This window comes from Sipha flava, unplaced genomic scaffold, assembly GCF_003268045.1.
Source record: "Sipha flava isolate LNK unplaced genomic scaffold, YSA_version1 217_pilon_pilon, whole genome shotgun sequence".
In the NCBI taxonomy this organism is placed as follows: Eukaryota; Metazoa; Arthropoda; class Insecta; order Hemiptera; family Aphididae; genus Sipha; species Sipha flava.
In genome coordinates this window covers 358,046-375,861 of record NW_020272843.1, presented here as the reverse complement: position 1 = coordinate 375,861, position 17,816 = coordinate 358,046, and the positions used below count along the sequence as shown (strand labels likewise).

The window sequence follows — 17,816 nt, the reverse complement described above, 5'->3', positions numbered from 1 at the left end:
ATGTATAGATATATCTGATAACAAAATATAGTGATTGGGCAAGACATATCGGAAATTGTTTGTGGTACCTCGGTATCTCAAATTTCTATGATACCGCTTGATAAAAAGTTTTTAAACGCCAACCAATTCCACAACTTTTCTCAAATAAATATTTTGAATTAAGAACCTGTTCAATATAATAAACTATATTTTGTTATAGTATACATTTAAATAATGGAAAACCTACCTAAATCTACACATTTACGATGGAACTTTTTACATCAGGTTGAGCCGAATAAACATTCAACTTCCAGTGCTTAAGCATAATCAGCCATGGTTAGTGTAGTCGTTTTACAGTTTAACTGCACATATAATTACATTATAACTCATTAGTTATGTAATTAGACTTTTTAACATAACGAAAATTCATCCAATTTAAAATGATCAACAGATAATTGATTGATCATGTTGCATTCAAACAACAAAAAACATGATCAACAATGCATTGCATTCAGTTATGGTTTGTTTCGTTGTATGATTGGTTAATAACAATATGTCTTCAACAAATAAACATGATTCTGATAAAGATGATGAAACTGAGCAATGTAGTAAGTATTTATATGTTTAATTACCACACATGTAAACATTGTAGATTGTTGTTGGATGCTTTTTCTAATGGTAACTAAAGTGAAAACTTGATTAAATTTTAACTCAACAAATTATTTATTTATTAAACAATCAAATTCTTATTTTTTAATATATATAGTCACTTTATTCAAATTTATAGTTTTTGATTTTCTCCTATATCAAATGGAAAACAAAGTATCTTAAGACATTACATGATGTATTTAGTTAAACAGCCAAAAACACTTTATTATTTACTCATTTTAGTTTTACTGCAGTAGCATTAAACATTTTATAAAACTCTTATTTTAATATAATACTAATATTATGCATCAAATATTAAAAATGTACTTGGTAAAATGGTAAATTTTATGTATAAATATATATCATAATTAGATTATATTTAACATAAGAATTAAATAATAAAAATCATAAAGTAAGTGATAAATTATAATACTATAATCTTTTGTAAAAAATTTAACTAGATCCTATTTATCTTTTATTCTATGATTTGATGGACTCAGCAATGTTATTCTAATTATACATTTTATGCTTAGAAGTGGTTTTTAAAAATTTAAATATGAATTTTTTATTTTAAGTGATTTTAAGAAAGATGACAAATAATTATTAACTATTTATCATACATTTTTTAATTTATTACTGAGTAAAGATAATGTAAAATTTTCTTACAGGTGGTTAGTTCTTTTGTAAATAGATTAATAAATTGCTTTTGAGAAATATATTAATTACATATAAATATTAAATATTTTATGTTAAAAAACATTCAGAAGTTTACCAATTTAAAATCAGATAAATAGAAAATTACAATAAAATTAATATTTTATTGATTCTTATATTACTTGTATATATATAATTATTTTGCTAATTTCTAACTTTAATAAAAAATTCATTAGAAAAATATTGCTTAGTTATACTTTTTTACTTATCAATACATGTTTCATGATCAATTTATTTTTCATTTAAGCCATAAAAAATTTGGCCTTTTATTATTATAGGAAAACTGTTGGATAATAAAACTTTATTGGATAATTAGTTGATTAAAGTACTTAGTGTGGAGTAGTGGCTTTATTATTACATTTTTGGATAGTCGTCCACATAGGCGAACCTTGGAAATTTATTAGGGGAGGTAGGCAAAAATATAATAACATATCTAACGAAAAGGGTGTCCGAGGCTAAACAATGCTTTACTATCTACATATTATATAAAATTATTCATTTTCTAACTTTATGTTAGATAAGCGAACATTTAAAATTAAGATAAATTAAAAAAAAAAAATGTTATAGTAATAGCTATTACCTACTGTTTTGTACTTATGTTAAAAATTAGATGGGGCACTGCCCTTCCTAATTTATTCTAGGGGGACAATTGCCCCCTTGCCCCCCAGTTTATGCCTATGGTCGTCCATCCAGGAACTAATAACATACGAAAAAGTTTGACTGCAATACCAAAAAATAATTGAAGCTAATCATTTCACAATATTTTTATTTGTTCTTTATTCATTTGTTTTAAGAAATATAAATTAATGTTTTAAAATTTTTTAATGATATATATCCATGTTCATTCAGAAAGTGAATGAGTGTGAAAGAAAATGTAATTTGTTAAGATAAATCTGATTAAGACATTAATTAATATATGTTTAAATTTTAACTAAAATGTTAATTGTAATACATATTCAAATACCGACTTTTATAAAAATATATGCATAAGTATTGAGTATTACTTTTTTTCAGTAAGTACATTTAAAAATAAATTTTATATTTTAATTTTACATACTGAATCAACTAGTTTATTGAATTTAAATTTATCTTCTAGTTTCTTGAGTTATACAAATTATTATTGAGTCATTGCTATAAATTATAATCCTATGTAATAATTATACATAAAATATCTGGAATAATAATATTTATTGCTTATTATTACGGCTAGGAATTTTATGCCCTTAAAAACCTTAAAATATATATATTCATTTATGTCCTAGAGAATCATTAAATATGCTATTAAAATATACATTTAAAAAAAATTATAACTGTAATAATTAATTAAATAAAAAAATGTAATTAGTCATAAATAATAATATTTTTAGTTATGATAGATATGATGATCTGAGATAGTTATTTTTTTTTTTTAAATTTATTTTCATCTTATTATGAGTTTTTGTCTAAAACAAAAAATTTAAAATGGTTTTAAAAATAAATTAAATTAAAAAGATTTTTTCTATTTTTAATATAGTTATAATTACTTTGAGCATTACATTGGATTATAAGATATTTTCGTAAGATGGGAAATTTAAATGACCGGCTGTTATCAGTCAAAATATTTTTATATTTAGAAAAGGAATGTTCTACGTCTACGGAACTAATTGGTATAAACTTAAAAATTGGTAGGTTACTACTACTAATATCTACTAATATACTAATAATCCATCCATAGATTCATTTTTTCCATTTAAAATGTTTGATAATTTTTGTAGTTAATCAAATCAAAACTTTTATTAATTTTGTCATCAATTGCCTTAGCTTATATCCTTCAATTTTTGCAGAATTTATATGTTCTTTTTTAGTTTTAATTATTTTAATGCATTCAGTTAGTGCCCTAATAAGACACCTTGAGTTCCAAGTCGAATGATATATTAAAAAATAAATCCATAATTTTTTTTTATAAAATTAAAAAACTTACTGCTTCATATAAATAATTGTCAAATATGAACTTATAAAATAAAAAATGGTCAAATATGCACTTATAAATGAAACATTGTCAAATGTGCAAAATATGCATCTATAAATTTTAAGTATTAACTTGTATTGCTATGAAACAAATTTATTTATTACTTAGCTGTGTTTTTGATAATTATTTAAAAACATGCAAACTCCTAGAAGTCCCGAGCCCAACTTATTATCTACAATTAACTAAAATTTATTTATTTAGAATATTATTATTTTAATTATTGAAAATAAGTTTTATAAAATTTGTTTTATATTATGTTTTATATTCAATCACTCCAAATTAAATGTTATATTTAAATAGATAGTTATTTGAGGTTTTGAGTTAAACTGATTTTTTTTTTTTAAGTTTAATTCTTTATTATCATTTAATTATTCATTTTCAATATTAATGTTTTAAGTATATTTATTTATATATCTACCAATAAATTATAATTTTTAAATAGATAATACTTTAAAAAGATCGTTATCCACATTTATCAAAAATAATTACTTAAAAAAAGTAAATATTTTATTAAAATAAATGTTCAATATTTTGTTTTTAATTATTAATTTTTATTTAAAGACTATTTAAAATCTGTGCTACCTTTTTACAATGTATAATAATTATCTGATATACTTTAAAACTGAATAATATGAGGTAATATTTTAATATTTAAGTCTCCAAGTGTTTTTTTTAAAAATAATGGATAGGATTTATGGGTCGTGTTCGATGAAATATTAGTGGGTTATTATCTTGGGTTTGTAGTTAAGAATAAAATGTTCTATTTGATGACTAATTGGTTAACTTTATTAATTTTAAAGCCAGAGAGTAATCAACTTAAATGTTTGTATGGTATTCGAAGCTTAAATTTTAAAATTTGACGAAATAGATGTAGTCAGCTGTTAGTAAAGGGTTGATTCCTTTTAACGTGAACAGCACATATAAAGATTTGTCTGGATTTATATTTATTTGACTCTAAGTTGCTACATTTTCAATTCAGTCGAAATAAATTTGTAATAATTTGGATGTTTTAACAGTCATTTTTAACACTGAGTATTTCAGTGTCATCTGCATAAGTGGCTAAGGTACTGTTTATTGTTACAGATATGTTGGTTATATGAATCTTTAATAGATAGAGACAAATATCGATTTCTTGGAGTAAACCAGCTTTAAGTGATTTTCTACAAATAAATAGATAATATGATGCAAATTTAAATTTAAATTCAAAAAATGTTTTCTCAAAAACTAAAATGATTAATGATTAATGATTAATATGAAAAGAATGTTATAATTTTGAATAATAATATTTAATCATCATATCTATCTTGTTTTATTAAATTTAAAATAAATATTACTTTTAAGGACTTTAAATCGAAATAAAATGAATTGTTGATTACATTCCAGCCAGTGCCGTAACTGAGAGGCCTATGAGCAAATCAAAATCTTGAGGCCCTTTATCGTTTTACATTTTTGAGCATTTGATCTATTGAGGTTCCATTATGTGGAACGAGGCCCAGGGCCTGCATGCAATGCACACTCTGCACACCCAGTTTTTACAGCACTGATTCCAAGCATTGGTTTAATTAGTGTACATCTGACATTTTATGTAAAGGCACTTCTAAGCTACATAGAAAAATAAAAATAATAAAAAAGGTTAAAACTACATTTTAAAATATTAAACTAAGTTTAAATTATGCATATGAATTCAAAAATGAAATGTTTAACAAAAATGCATTACAAATGTACTTTGAAAAAAAAGCAAAATTCTTGTTTAGATATTTTCATAATTTTTTATTTACATTATATTAATAACATTCTTAAAATTAAATATTTTCAACTTAAGTGAACTAGAAATTAAAAATGGTAAGAAAGGTCATGTTTATAAAAGAAAAATGTTTGTGGTTAGCTATAAAATCACTTAAGTTTTATTAAATATTTTTTTTAAAAAAATATTTGCCAAGAATCCAATAATTTTGTGTGGCAATTATTATTATTTAAAAATGTAATACCTACGTTTTGGATTATAATTTTACATTATTATTGTTTTATAAATCAGCGTAGTTGTTTAGTAACAAATAAGATCCTTTTAATAATTATTTTTTAATCACATACATGTGCATCCTGTCTCTATTTAACTAAAACTAGTGATGAAATATGGACAATAATCAGTAACCTTGATCATTGATATCATCGTAAACGTGACGTAATGATCAAATATGTACTACATATTATTGTTAACTGTTTTCATTTACATTCGTACATTCGTACATACTAAATATTTTTGTTGTTAAACTCAGTTGACTAGTTAATGTCTAGACTGACTCAGGTCTCAAGTGCGAAAGGTATACCACTGTATTTCACCCCACTCCATTTGTTAATGTAATTTCTATTTTTAGACTTTTTATCTATATTTGTTACGTTGCTTTACAGTTTTTCTAATAACAGCAGTATATAATATTAATTAATACGTGCGTACGTGCTCAGCATTTACTTAGTTTCTAAACGGTTTTATCAATGCTCATCGATTTTTATCATTATTTTTAAGGAGTTGTTCCAGGTGAAAAGTACAAAAAATGGAATAATAACATTGGTAGTGGAAATAAATTTGCGAGAAGAGCTCGTTCTTTTAAAGAAGATTTATTGGATATTATATCATCAGCCATGCGATCACCTAGTCATAGTGCCATCAGTTCCAGAAGTGGATCACCTAAAAATGGTTTGCCAAAACAAAGACATGCTTCGTCAGGAAGTAGCCCTAAACGTTCCCTTAATGACATTGACTTTCATGTTAGACAAGTAAGTTATAATAATGTATATATCATTTATTTTTATTTTATTTTATATAAATATTATCATTTTACTTCTTCAATGTAAATATAATAACATGTATTATAAACAATTTTAGGTTCAGATAGCTTTGAAACATTTCCTTGATGTAATAACAAAAAATAAATTAGAAATGTTACCAGGAAATGGAACAGTAGTTTTAGAAACGGTGACATCAATTTGTGGAGTGTTTAAATCATATGACATTAATGAGCAAAGTTCACTAGTTGTTTCTGCTTTAAATCAAGTATACCAAAGTGTAGCACAGCTCATTAAACTTTGTGATGATGTTCTTATATTTGGTGAAAAAGCAATAAATACAGAAAATGTATCAGACATACTACGTTTGGTTGATTTAGCAATTCAGGTATTATTATATTGCTTATTTATTTTGTTTTTACACAGTTATATTTAATATTAATAACTGCTGAACTAAATTTTTTGTGAAACAATAGAATTTGGTATCACTAACCAATGATAAACTTAACCATGGTGTAAATAAAACTGTGTACAAAGACGAAGATTCATTGAAACTTCCTGAAGAACTGAAACAAAGAGTCTCTCTGCCTGATATACCATTAACACCGAGAGAAAGAGAAATATTAGAACAAACTAGTAATCATTCTTTTGATACAGTTGACAGTGTCCCTCCATCAAAACCTCCATTACCTGATCGGTAAATTGGATAATTGTATGACCTTGTATTATGAAAACATTATTAATAAATTCTTTATAATTGTTTATTTAGAACATGGTTAAAAAAGACTGATCAAAATATTTCTCCTCCCCCATTACCACCAAAACGTCGTACTGGACACAATACCAAACATAATGTATATAACTTAACTTTGGAACCTTTGAGCCTTTCTGATCGATCTTCCTCAATTGGTTCATTGGACTCAATTTTAAATGATGATGAAGTTAATATTGCTATGTGCAATGATGATAGTTCATTTTTAACCAGTAAGTCAAAAATAATAACTATATTAATTTGTTATACAATAATAATTATTATGTATGTTAAATTTGAAGATGATCCCAATCATGTTTGTGGCTATTGTAACTGTTCTTCCAGTTCTGCATCTGTAGACCAAGGCAATGAAAAACGAATATCACCATTTTCTGAATATCCACCGCAACATAGTAAGTGATTCTTTAATAATTTAAAGAAACACCTTAAAATATTTCTGAGAAAACATTTCTACTTCATTTTTCTAATGATCTATTAATTATAATTATACATTTTTATAAAAATACTTCGTGGATATTTTGCAGTATTTTTTTATAATTGTTTCATCTCTCAATAAAATAAATATAATTTATACATTGATTATAATATAATATTATCGAGAAACAAAATTTTTTAAATGCTATTTAAAATAATAATATAAAATTTTAATAATTACTAAACATAAAATTGTAAATAAATAGTAAATCATTCTACCAAAATAATGTTTTTGTGGGTTTTGAAGATGAATAAATTAGTATTAAGAGGGCGATTCACTCATGTTTATTATTTTCATTTTACAAATGTACTAATATTATAATAAACTGATGACCTATAGTCAAACATAAAGGGAAAATTTGTATTTTATTTTTTATTTTTTATTTCAATATTTTAATTTTTAAGCGGACTATGATTTTTTTTTAATTTTAATATTTTATAACCTCCTAACTCACTGAGAAATTAAAATATCATATTAAACCAACCAATAAAACTCAAATATTCTTCTTTTTATGTTTGATAATAGATACCCTGATATTAAAGTTAACAACACAATATTTGAATTTGAATTTTCCACATTGTACATTTGTTAATGGAAAAAACCCATGTAGGCGTGCAGCATCCTCTTAAATTGGCATTTACATTTAAGAAAATGGCTGAAGCTCCACTGTCTAATGAGAAATATAGATACAAATTATATTGCCGTATTGGTCTTTTTAACTTTAAAAAACCTATTGTGAGTGAAAGAGATTAATTGGATTAGTATAATTTTTTATGTTTTGAGTTGCTATAATTAATATATATAGAATAACAATCAATTAACTGATATCGAGAAACAAAATTTGTGGAAATAGCCAATTTTGTTAATATTTTATTTTTTTAAACTTTTTATGACTTATGTTTCTGATAAAAAAGAAAATGTATTGGCTGCAAAGAATATCTTTTGAAAAAAAAGTGGTAGAAGCATATTCAGTGAACATTTTCAAATTTCAATAATTAATTAATTAATTTTAACAATTTTTTTTTTTTTTGCAATGTTCTAGAAAACTATTGGTAATAAATTCAACACTACTTTTATTAAATTTTTTATTTATATTTGTTAAAAGAAAAACGATTTTTGTTTAATACTTATATTGTATTATAAATGTATTTTTTGTTGGCAATATAAATATCTATAATTTCCAATAGATATTTTTTGATAAGTGTAATTATTTAAACTATTTATAGGTAATCATGACCAAATTTAATGATAGTTGTTTTCTTATTCAAATAATAAAAATGGGAGGGTAATAAATCAAAAATTTGAAAGTTCAAACTAAAAACCTGTAAGTTAGGATTACAGTTATATTTGGTTTTAGTTAAGTTTATTATTCTTATTATCTAGAAATACATCTCTAATAAAAGTTATATTTATCTTTATTAGCTATGGTAGAAAAGAAAACTGCATTTATGCATCAGGCATCTAATCAAGTTTGGACACATTCCAAATCTACTACTATACATCAAATTACAAATAAAACTGTAGTAACGAATGAAATCAATTGTTCTATGTCAAATGATGAGGTAATTTATTTGTTTTTATAAAACTTAAAATTGAAATTAGTTATTTTACTAAATAAATAAAATTATATCTATTTTATGGTTATATTATTTGTGTATATAGTTAATTGTGAACTTTAATTATATTAGATTCCGCCACCAGTGCCAGAAAAAAAACGAATAATTAGACAAAGGCTTCGATCAACTTATGATAATTTATCAATGGATGAAATGGCCACACAATATAACTTCCATAGGAATAATAGCCACTGTAGTATTCAAGCATTAACACATACTGCATCACTTGATAACCCTACTGCTGATCCTTCAAATCCACCACCATTGCCATTGAAAAAAAAACATAGTAAGTCACACTATAACTATTTTATTAGTTAAGATAAATAATTAATACATACAGTCAAGTTGTGTATCAAATCTAAAATAAAATAATTTATCATGTTTCAAGTTTTTTATTATTTTTAAAATATTTTAAAAAAAACTGTTCCCTTAAAATAGATTTTAATAGATATTAAACCTCTAAATAAACTGTAACCTAATTTTTAGTTTTCGTTGAACTTTAAATAAAGTACACTAATTATTTGTTTGCCATTACTATGTAATATGTATGTATATTTGATTCCTGAGACTAGTCATAATTTGCTGGACAAATCAAATGTTATGAAGGATTGACTAAATAATATAACAATAATGTGTTACATATAATGTATATATGGTTTGAATCCAAATATCTTATCATTGAATAATGATTTTTATAATCTCTTTTTTAAAAAATGTGACTTATAAATATATATTGAATAACATGAGGATTACTAAAAAAAAAAAATCTAACAATTTTTGTACTTTTCTTCTTTGTTTCTTTTCTAAGCTTAATGGTTAGCATAATATAGTTACTAACTGGCTAATTATTTTATTTAAGTGCTTATGAATGTTTAATATTTAAGAGATGATGAAAAAATAAAATATAATATATGTATAATAGGTAAATATATTAATTAATCAAATATTCTACTGTTGCGTCCCAGTCTGAGTGTACAGACTGGTGCAATGGGAGAGGAAAACAATCGTACAGCTTCTTAATTAATTAAACTATCAGTAGTGATGAATTAAATAACTAAAGACTTTTAAATATTCACTTTATTAAATAAATTCTCAATTCATTAGCATAATTTCATAAAATAATTTTAAGTACAAATATTAAAATATTAAGTTCACTGGCGTGAAGATGCTTTCATTTTACCGGATTAAAACACATCTGAATATTGGTCTGTTAGCAACTCCTTTATATACTCAGGTCTTGTGGGAATCAGTGTGGAGTATTATGGCTTTATAATATAAAAGTTGTTTCCAATTATTGTTAATACTCTGAAGTATTAAATGCACGCATTTCCAAATATATTACTTTGATGGTTGATCTCAAAATATTACTTCTCACACATATCCCATATTTTGTTGCGCACTATTATTAATTGCATTTTTAATATGACTGAAATGTAGCTCACATTTGCGTATGTGTTTGTGTTACTCTCGGTTCCTGTAATTATACTAATAATTCCTTTTTTTATCGATTACCTGATTTCTATTATTTACTATTTATGTGGTCCCTCTGTGTAGTGAGAGTCATAACAACCTACATTTATGTATTCCGTAACACTATTCATACATATCTATATTTAATAGTAAATATTCATAATTTGTTTTAGCAATAAATATTTTAATAATATTAAGAAACACCAGGTGACTATGAGGTCTCAAATATAGTCGATCTATGTACACATCTAGCTTGTATAATTATAAAATTACAATCAAATCATAAAAAAACATTTTTTTATGATAAATTAATAAACACTATTTATTGCATCAAATTTGTATAAATATTAAACATTTCTAGTAATGATTACCACTGGATTATATCTACTGAATTCTTACATTTTTTTTTTATTAACAGTTTATCAGTTTCATATGGTAATTAATCTAATAACTAATTAAAATACTAAACAATATATAACCAAGAATACTGGTGATTAAATTTCAAAAAAATGTGTAAATACTTCAAATGTTTTTTGTATAGTTTTAACTTTTTTTGTCAAAATTAATTTAATATACCGTAGATTCTTGGTAATCCGGCTATTTGGTAATCCATTATGTCCAGTAATCTGGCAGTATTTTATCTTAAAAGCATCATTAAAAACAAAAACAAATGTATATATATTTTAAACTGTACCGTCAAAAAATTAATTCACAGTAGGTCATAAATTGGTATGTACTTATGTATTATTTATGATTTTTAATAAAATAAAGTTATTCAATAAGTAAATATACGTTTTTATGTGAAACTCCATTAATCCGGCGTTCTCGTTAATCCGACAATCCTCTGATCAGATGTCTATGGAATTATTGAGATTCCACTGTATTTGAAAAATTATTCAGCATGAAGGTCAATTTAATGCTCACATACTTTATTGTCATAATTTTATTTTTATTTAAGTCTTGTGTATCATTAAACAATTTTTAGTTAATAATTTATTTTTCTTTAGTGTTTCATTCGGTGGCCTACTCTGGTAAGATGTTATGACATTTAGGTTTTTTGCATGTTAATTATTATTTAGTTAGAATAAACTATGTCTATTTTAATTTGAAAATGGTTTGAAGAGTGTATTTAGAATTTTTACTTTATTTTAACATATATTTAATATGTACAATAATAATAATTTAATAAATGTTATAGTAATGGCTTACATGGAGATGTTTGGCAATTGTACACATGGAAATACTACAGAATTTTTGCGACATTCTGTTCATACATATACAATGCTTCATCAGAGTAATTGGCATTCACCTCAAAAATATCAGAATGAAATTCAAAGTTTTAGTGTTGAAAATTCTTGTCAGCAGTATTATTTTGCTAAGTATGATTATAACTAAAAACCTAATTAAATGAATGTTCGTAAATATTTTATAATTACAGTGAGTCTGATCCACCAGCTTTACCACCTAAACGAGGTAAGATAATGTCATCTTATAGAGAATTGACACCACCTAGTTCACCAAGTAAAATATATATAACAGAAGTTAACTCAACTCCAATTCAAGATCAATGTTTAGAAATCCAGTACGTATACTTTTAATATTTATATGCATATGTTGTATAACTGATAAATTGTACAGAAATATAATGAGACTGACTAAATATGGTTTGGAGTGTTGGGCGATTGACAGAAAAATAGAACATAGTATGAGTTTTGCGGAATTGAAAATGCTTAGATGGATTGGTAGAGTAACAAGAAAAGACGAAATAAAGAATGAATATGTGAGAGGTAGTATTGATGTAGTATCTATAGTAAACAAGATGAGAGAAAATAGACTGAGATGGTTTGGACATGTGATGAGACGAGAGGAAACAAATACAGTAAAGAATTGTTATGAAAATGAACTCTGAAGGGAAAAGAGGAAGAGGAAGACTAAAAAAAAAATAGGTGGATAAAATTGAGAATGATATGAGGGCTGTTAATGTGTACATAAGGGATGTAGAAAATCAAGATGAATTTTATTAATTATCTTGTAGTATTATGGTTCCTTATGTTTGGAATTATTAAGACTTCTGTATTAAGAAGAAAAAAAAGCTGTTTCATTTAAAATTATTAAATTTAATTTAAAACTGATAGGGATGTCACACCAAATATTATTGAAAATCCTCAAACTGATGTTTGTGAAACCAACATAATGGAAGAATTAAATGTTTGTCAATGGCTTGTATTTAAAAAACCAGAGGAAGATGGACCTCTTGTTCGTGGTGGACATGCAGATGCTCTTGTTGTTCATGCCGCAAATGCTGTTAAAAATGGTACAATTTTTAAATAGTTTATAAGTATTTTTTTTTTATTTTTTTTTTTTTTTAGATTTCATGTATCAAGAAGCATTTTTAACAACATATAGAACCTTTATATCACCTTTAGAGTTAATACAAAAACTGTGCTTAAGACACCAAAGGTTTCAAAATTCTGGCGATTTAAATAGGCAAAGAGCTGGACGAGAATCATTTTCTTTGTTAGTTAGAGTAGTTAGTGATTTAACGTAAGTAACTAATTTAAAAATTATAAAATTTTATTTAAAAATTAATCTCATTAATTACAGTTTGACTGACTTGGACAATGAAGTACTGCAAATTCTTATGGAATTTGTATATCAGTTATTATGTGCTGGAGACTTAACAATGGCTAAAGCTCTTAGAGTTAAACTTTTAGAAAGATATCAAGCAAAAATGATGCATAATACTTCAATAAATGCATTATTACCATCTCAAAACATATATACTCGTCAAGCCACTTTATTAGACTACAAAACCGAACTTATTGCTGAACAAATGACCATGTTAGATTCAGAACTGTTTATGAAAATTGAAATACCTGAAGTTCTTATTTGGGTCAAAGAACAAAATGAAGAGCGTAGTCCAAATCTTACTGAATTTACTGAGCATTTTAATAAAATGTCCTATTGGTATGCACTATTAAAAAAAGAATGATACAAATATATATTTATTTATGCAACGTTTAATATTTTTAGGGCAAGATCACGAATACTAGAACAAAATGAAGCTAAGGATCGTGAACGTTATGTTTTAAAATTCATTAAAATAATGAAGAGTTTAAGAAAGATGAATAATTTTAATTCATATTTAGCTCTTTTATCTGCTTTGGATAGTGCACCAATTAGACGTCTTGAATGGCAAAAATATATTACTGAAGGCTTAAAAGAATACTGTGCTTTAATTGATAGCTCTTCCAGTTTTCGAGCTTATAGACAAGCTTTAGCTGAAACAAATCCACCTTGCATCCCTTATATGTAAGCTAAACTATACTAGTTATATATTACAATTGATCCCATATACTCTAATATTGATTTATGAACTTTAAATTAATAGATAAATATATATAATATAAATCATATTATATATTTGTATATCACATTTTAATGTTATTATGAATTAAAAAGTTTCAATTTTATTAAATTGATTAATAATATAATAATTATTAGATAATATTTTTTTAAATATTATAAGTATCTGGTATTATTAATATTTGGATTATGTCAAAATATACCAGATAATACAACATTGTTATCATAAGCTACCAAGAATATTTTTTGAATTTGATTGATGTAAGCATTAGCCAAAAACCTTTTGATTAAATCTTAACAAAAAAAAAAAAATATTCATAAAATAGTTTAAATTTATAACAACAAATATCAAAATATATGTAAGAAAATTATTAATAATTATCCTAAAAGACAAATTATTTAATAAATAATAAGTGTAAATTGTAAATTATGAATAGTTTTTAAGTATGTTCTAATAACACAACATTAAATTGAGTAAAGAATTTATAATTTATACATTTACTTTTTTTTTTAGATAAATATGATGAATCATCTTTCTAATTTTGAAGACTATTTTTTAGATAAATTATAAATTTTTGTTTTGATTTTATAGCATAGAATTTAAAAATCTTGAACACTTTAATGCTTTTAGATTTTAGAAAAAAAAAATCACTGGAATTAGTATTTAGTTTGATTTAAACCCATGTTATTTTTTAACTATCTAACATCACGAAGATAAGTTATTAATTATTATACTCTGGCAGTTTGATATTTTATTATTGAGATAATGTTGTACACAGTGCCAACAAGAATTGTTACATGATATTTAATAAATAACTTTTAATATTATCCAAATAATGTAGATATTTCATTTTTATCATTAAAGAATCATTCACTAAAATGCATATCTAATGTTGACATTATCCTAATTTTAACAATACTTTTACATATATATATAGATAAAATACGATTTTTCAACAAATTATTTTGATTAATTGTTTCTCACAAAATAAATTTTCTTAAATATATTTTTCTTATATAAAAATTAATGAATGTTATGAAAACACTCTTTAGCCTTCATAATTATATACTTATCTAAAATTTAATTTATTGATGATTTACTTTTATACATTTTATTTCAGAGGACTAGTTTTACAAGATTTAACATTTGTACATATTGGCAACAATGATTATATATCAGATAATATTATAAATTTTTCCAAACGATGGCAACAGTTTAATATTGTTGAAAATATGAAAAAATTTAAAAAAGGGTAAATATATATATATATATATGTATGTATGGTATATTTAAATCATCAAATATGTTTTAGGTGTTACAATTTTAAAAAGCATGATCATATTATTGCTTTCTTTAACAATTTTGATGAATTTTTATGTGAAGAAGCCATGTGGCAGATAAGTGAAAGCATTAAACCTAGAGGAAGTAAAAAAACTACGTAAAAGTTAGATTTAAAAATGTTAATTTGTAAATTTGTTTTGAAATTTACATAGCAATATTAGATTCTAAGTAATAGTTAGGTATACAAAAATCTATTAATTTTACAATGTAGCATTTTCACCTTCCCAAATAAAACTTAAATAAAAATCTATAAAATTTCTCCAAAACATTTTATTGAAAAGTGCTAGTAAAAAAAAAAACAGACATTGGTAAAGTATATAACCTATTATTGATGCTGACTTACTCTTATTCTAATTATATTTATCAATTTCAAAGTATTATACACATTTTTTTTTTTTTTTTTTTTTATTAAAAATGTGTAATGTTTGAGTATAATGTTAATATACTAGAAAAGTTTTCAAAAATATAATTTAAAACATAATCGTCCATTGATTCATCATTGATAAAACCATTTATTGAAGTTATTAAAAACCAATAACACAAGAGTTTTTTTGTATATTAATTAATTAATATATTTATCATATTTATACTTTTTTCTGTTTCATTTATTAAATGTAAATGTAGATTTCATATTAAACACCCAACATATTGGATAGATTGTACATTTATATTTAATGCCATAGTACCACATAAACAGATCAACTTTGTAGAAATTCTGAAAAATAACTTCTGTTAAAAAGCAAAACTTCTAATGGATTTATCATACAATTACTAAACATGTTGAATGCTCAAAATGTTCACAATAAATATAGGTAATTGTTAAAAATGTATACTATATTTAGTTAATTTATAGCAAAATGTATGAAAGTAATATTTTAGATTTCATATAAAATATTTATAATATATTTGAAATGGTTACAAAAATTTAATCATATAATTTTATAACATTTTAAAACCCTATTAATTTTGTGAGCATTTTGAATTATAAAAATGTCATTTTGAACTGTCCAGAATATTTTCAGTGGTAATCCAATGGTCATCCAATTTTTCAAAAGAAAAAGTAATTATTTTATCTCCTAACAAGTAAAACAAGATGAAATAATAACATCCTATTAATTTTTGAAAACTATATTGTTTATTATTGGAATATCTCATTTGGGTATAATTATTATAAATAATTAAATTAGATCAAATTTTAATATTGTAAAATGATCAAATAGATTTTAGTAAATATCTAGTCATTTTTTCAAAAATTAAATTTTTTGAGATTTATTTTCTAACTAAAATTTTATAATTTAAATTATCATCCTTCCTTTCTTTATTTATTTATTTATTTATTTATTTTTTTTTTTTGTTAAAGATTATTGCTTATCAGCATTATTTTATTATTATTTTTCTCATTTACTTAAAAGAACAAATTTACATATAATATATTTTTAACATTACATTACTATATTTATAATTGACATTGATTGTTAAATACAGTCTAGATTGTTTTAATAAATCTGTTATATTCATAGCATTGATTTAATTCTCAATAGTACAGTACTATGGTCTTGTTTGTTTATTAACTATAAATAAATGCTTACTTATAATAATAAGTAGTAAAAAGAAATCAATTTTTATTATGTCTCATTATTTTTAATTAAATAAAGTTTTTTTTTGTATATTTTAATTAATTTTAAATGAAAGAAAATAGCATTTATTATTTTATTAGAATGATTTAAACAACAATTGTACAAAGTCACTTAAAGTCTGAAGGTTTTTATAAACGATGTATACTGTACTAGATGGTCTATTTGTTTATTTTTAATTAAATATTTTAACTATTTTATGTAATAAATAATTTACAGTTACTATAAAAACCTATATTGTCAATTGTTGAGTATAAGCAATTTATAAAAAATTATTAGCATTGAATAATTTTAGTTCCTATTTATTTTATTTTTATTTTTTAAATAAAATGACCCATTAATTATTATTACATACCATACATTTATATATATTATAAAAATTAAATTAATTATAAAAAAATATTAAGCCAAAATTAATTATAGTTATAAACTTAGAAAAAGAGCATCAGATATAAAATTATTGCCTAGTATAACTACTTAATTATACTAATATAATTGTTTAAAATTAAAAGAATAACTGATTTTCTAAGTATTATATATCTAAAGCAAATTAAGAATAATAATTAGAACAATAATTAATTTAAACTGTAAAATTATACTTATAATGTTATATAATATACAGTATAACTTTAGTGTAATATAAAATACAATTTTTAAATTGCATATATTCAAAAGAAAATGTTAACACACACACACACACATATATATATTCACACCATTAAATTGTCTATATTAAATATCACAATAGAAACATGAGCACATTATAAATAAATTTATTTATAGTGACTTTATTTATACATTTAATATATTATTTTACTGTATTTGAAATTTTGGACCATTATTTTAAGAAAAGAAAACAATTTCTGAATTTTTTTTTTATTATTGTTTTGTTATTTTTGCCTATTAATTACTTTGAGTATTAATGTTAGCTCTATTGAATAAATTGTTTAAAAAACAGAAATATAATAAAATGCTGTACATTCTTTTTTTCTGATTAATGAAAAAATG

The 17,816-nt window shown here is 23.2% G+C and overlaps 1 protein-coding gene and 1 long non-coding RNA gene across 8 annotated transcripts; one reads left to right on the top strand and one right to left on the bottom strand.

Annotated features, from left to right (window-relative positions):
* Positions 1 to 224: 224 nt before the first annotated feature.
* LOC112682994 (guanine nucleotide-releasing factor 2) lies at positions 225 to 15,539 on the top strand. 6 transcript variants are annotated; one of them, XM_025553805.1, is made up of 18 exons: positions 225 to 315; positions 431 to 587; positions 5,886 to 6,124; positions 6,234 to 6,521; positions 6,610 to 6,830; positions 6,903 to 7,117; positions 7,187 to 7,297; positions 8,803 to 8,942; positions 9,069 to 9,282; positions 11,474 to 11,497; positions 11,665 to 11,845; positions 11,905 to 12,048; positions 12,602 to 12,780; positions 12,836 to 13,010; positions 13,071 to 13,433; positions 13,500 to 13,778; positions 14,954 to 15,085; positions 15,146 to 15,539. In XM_025553805.1, the coding sequence occupies exons 2-18, from the start codon at positions 533 to 535 to the stop codon at positions 15,273 to 15,275; spliced, it is 3,090 nt and encodes a 1,029-aa protein (XP_025409590.1). In that variant the 5' UTR covers positions 225 to 315; positions 431 to 532; the 3' UTR covers positions 15,276 to 15,539. The 6 variants fall into 6 exon arrangements, with proteins under 6 accessions (XP_025409590.1, XP_025409588.1, XP_025409592.1 ...); XM_025553803.1 differs by having other exon boundaries at positions 5,874 to 6,124; XM_025553807.1 differs by lacking the exon at positions 11,474 to 11,497 and having other exon boundaries at positions 5,874 to 6,124; positions 15,146 to 15,538.
* Positions 258 to 5,433, bottom strand: LOC112682997. Of its 2 annotated transcripts, none has more exons than XR_003148564.1 (3): positions 5,342 to 5,433; positions 4,684 to 4,951; positions 258 to 341 (listed from the first exon to the last, which is right to left on the bottom strand). It is a non-coding gene; the product is annotated as an uncharacterized LOC112682997 (long non-coding RNA). The 2 variants fall into 2 exon arrangements; XR_003148565.1 differs by having other exon boundaries at positions 260 to 341; positions 4,726 to 4,951.
* Positions 15,540 to 17,816: the final 2,277 nt, after the last annotated feature.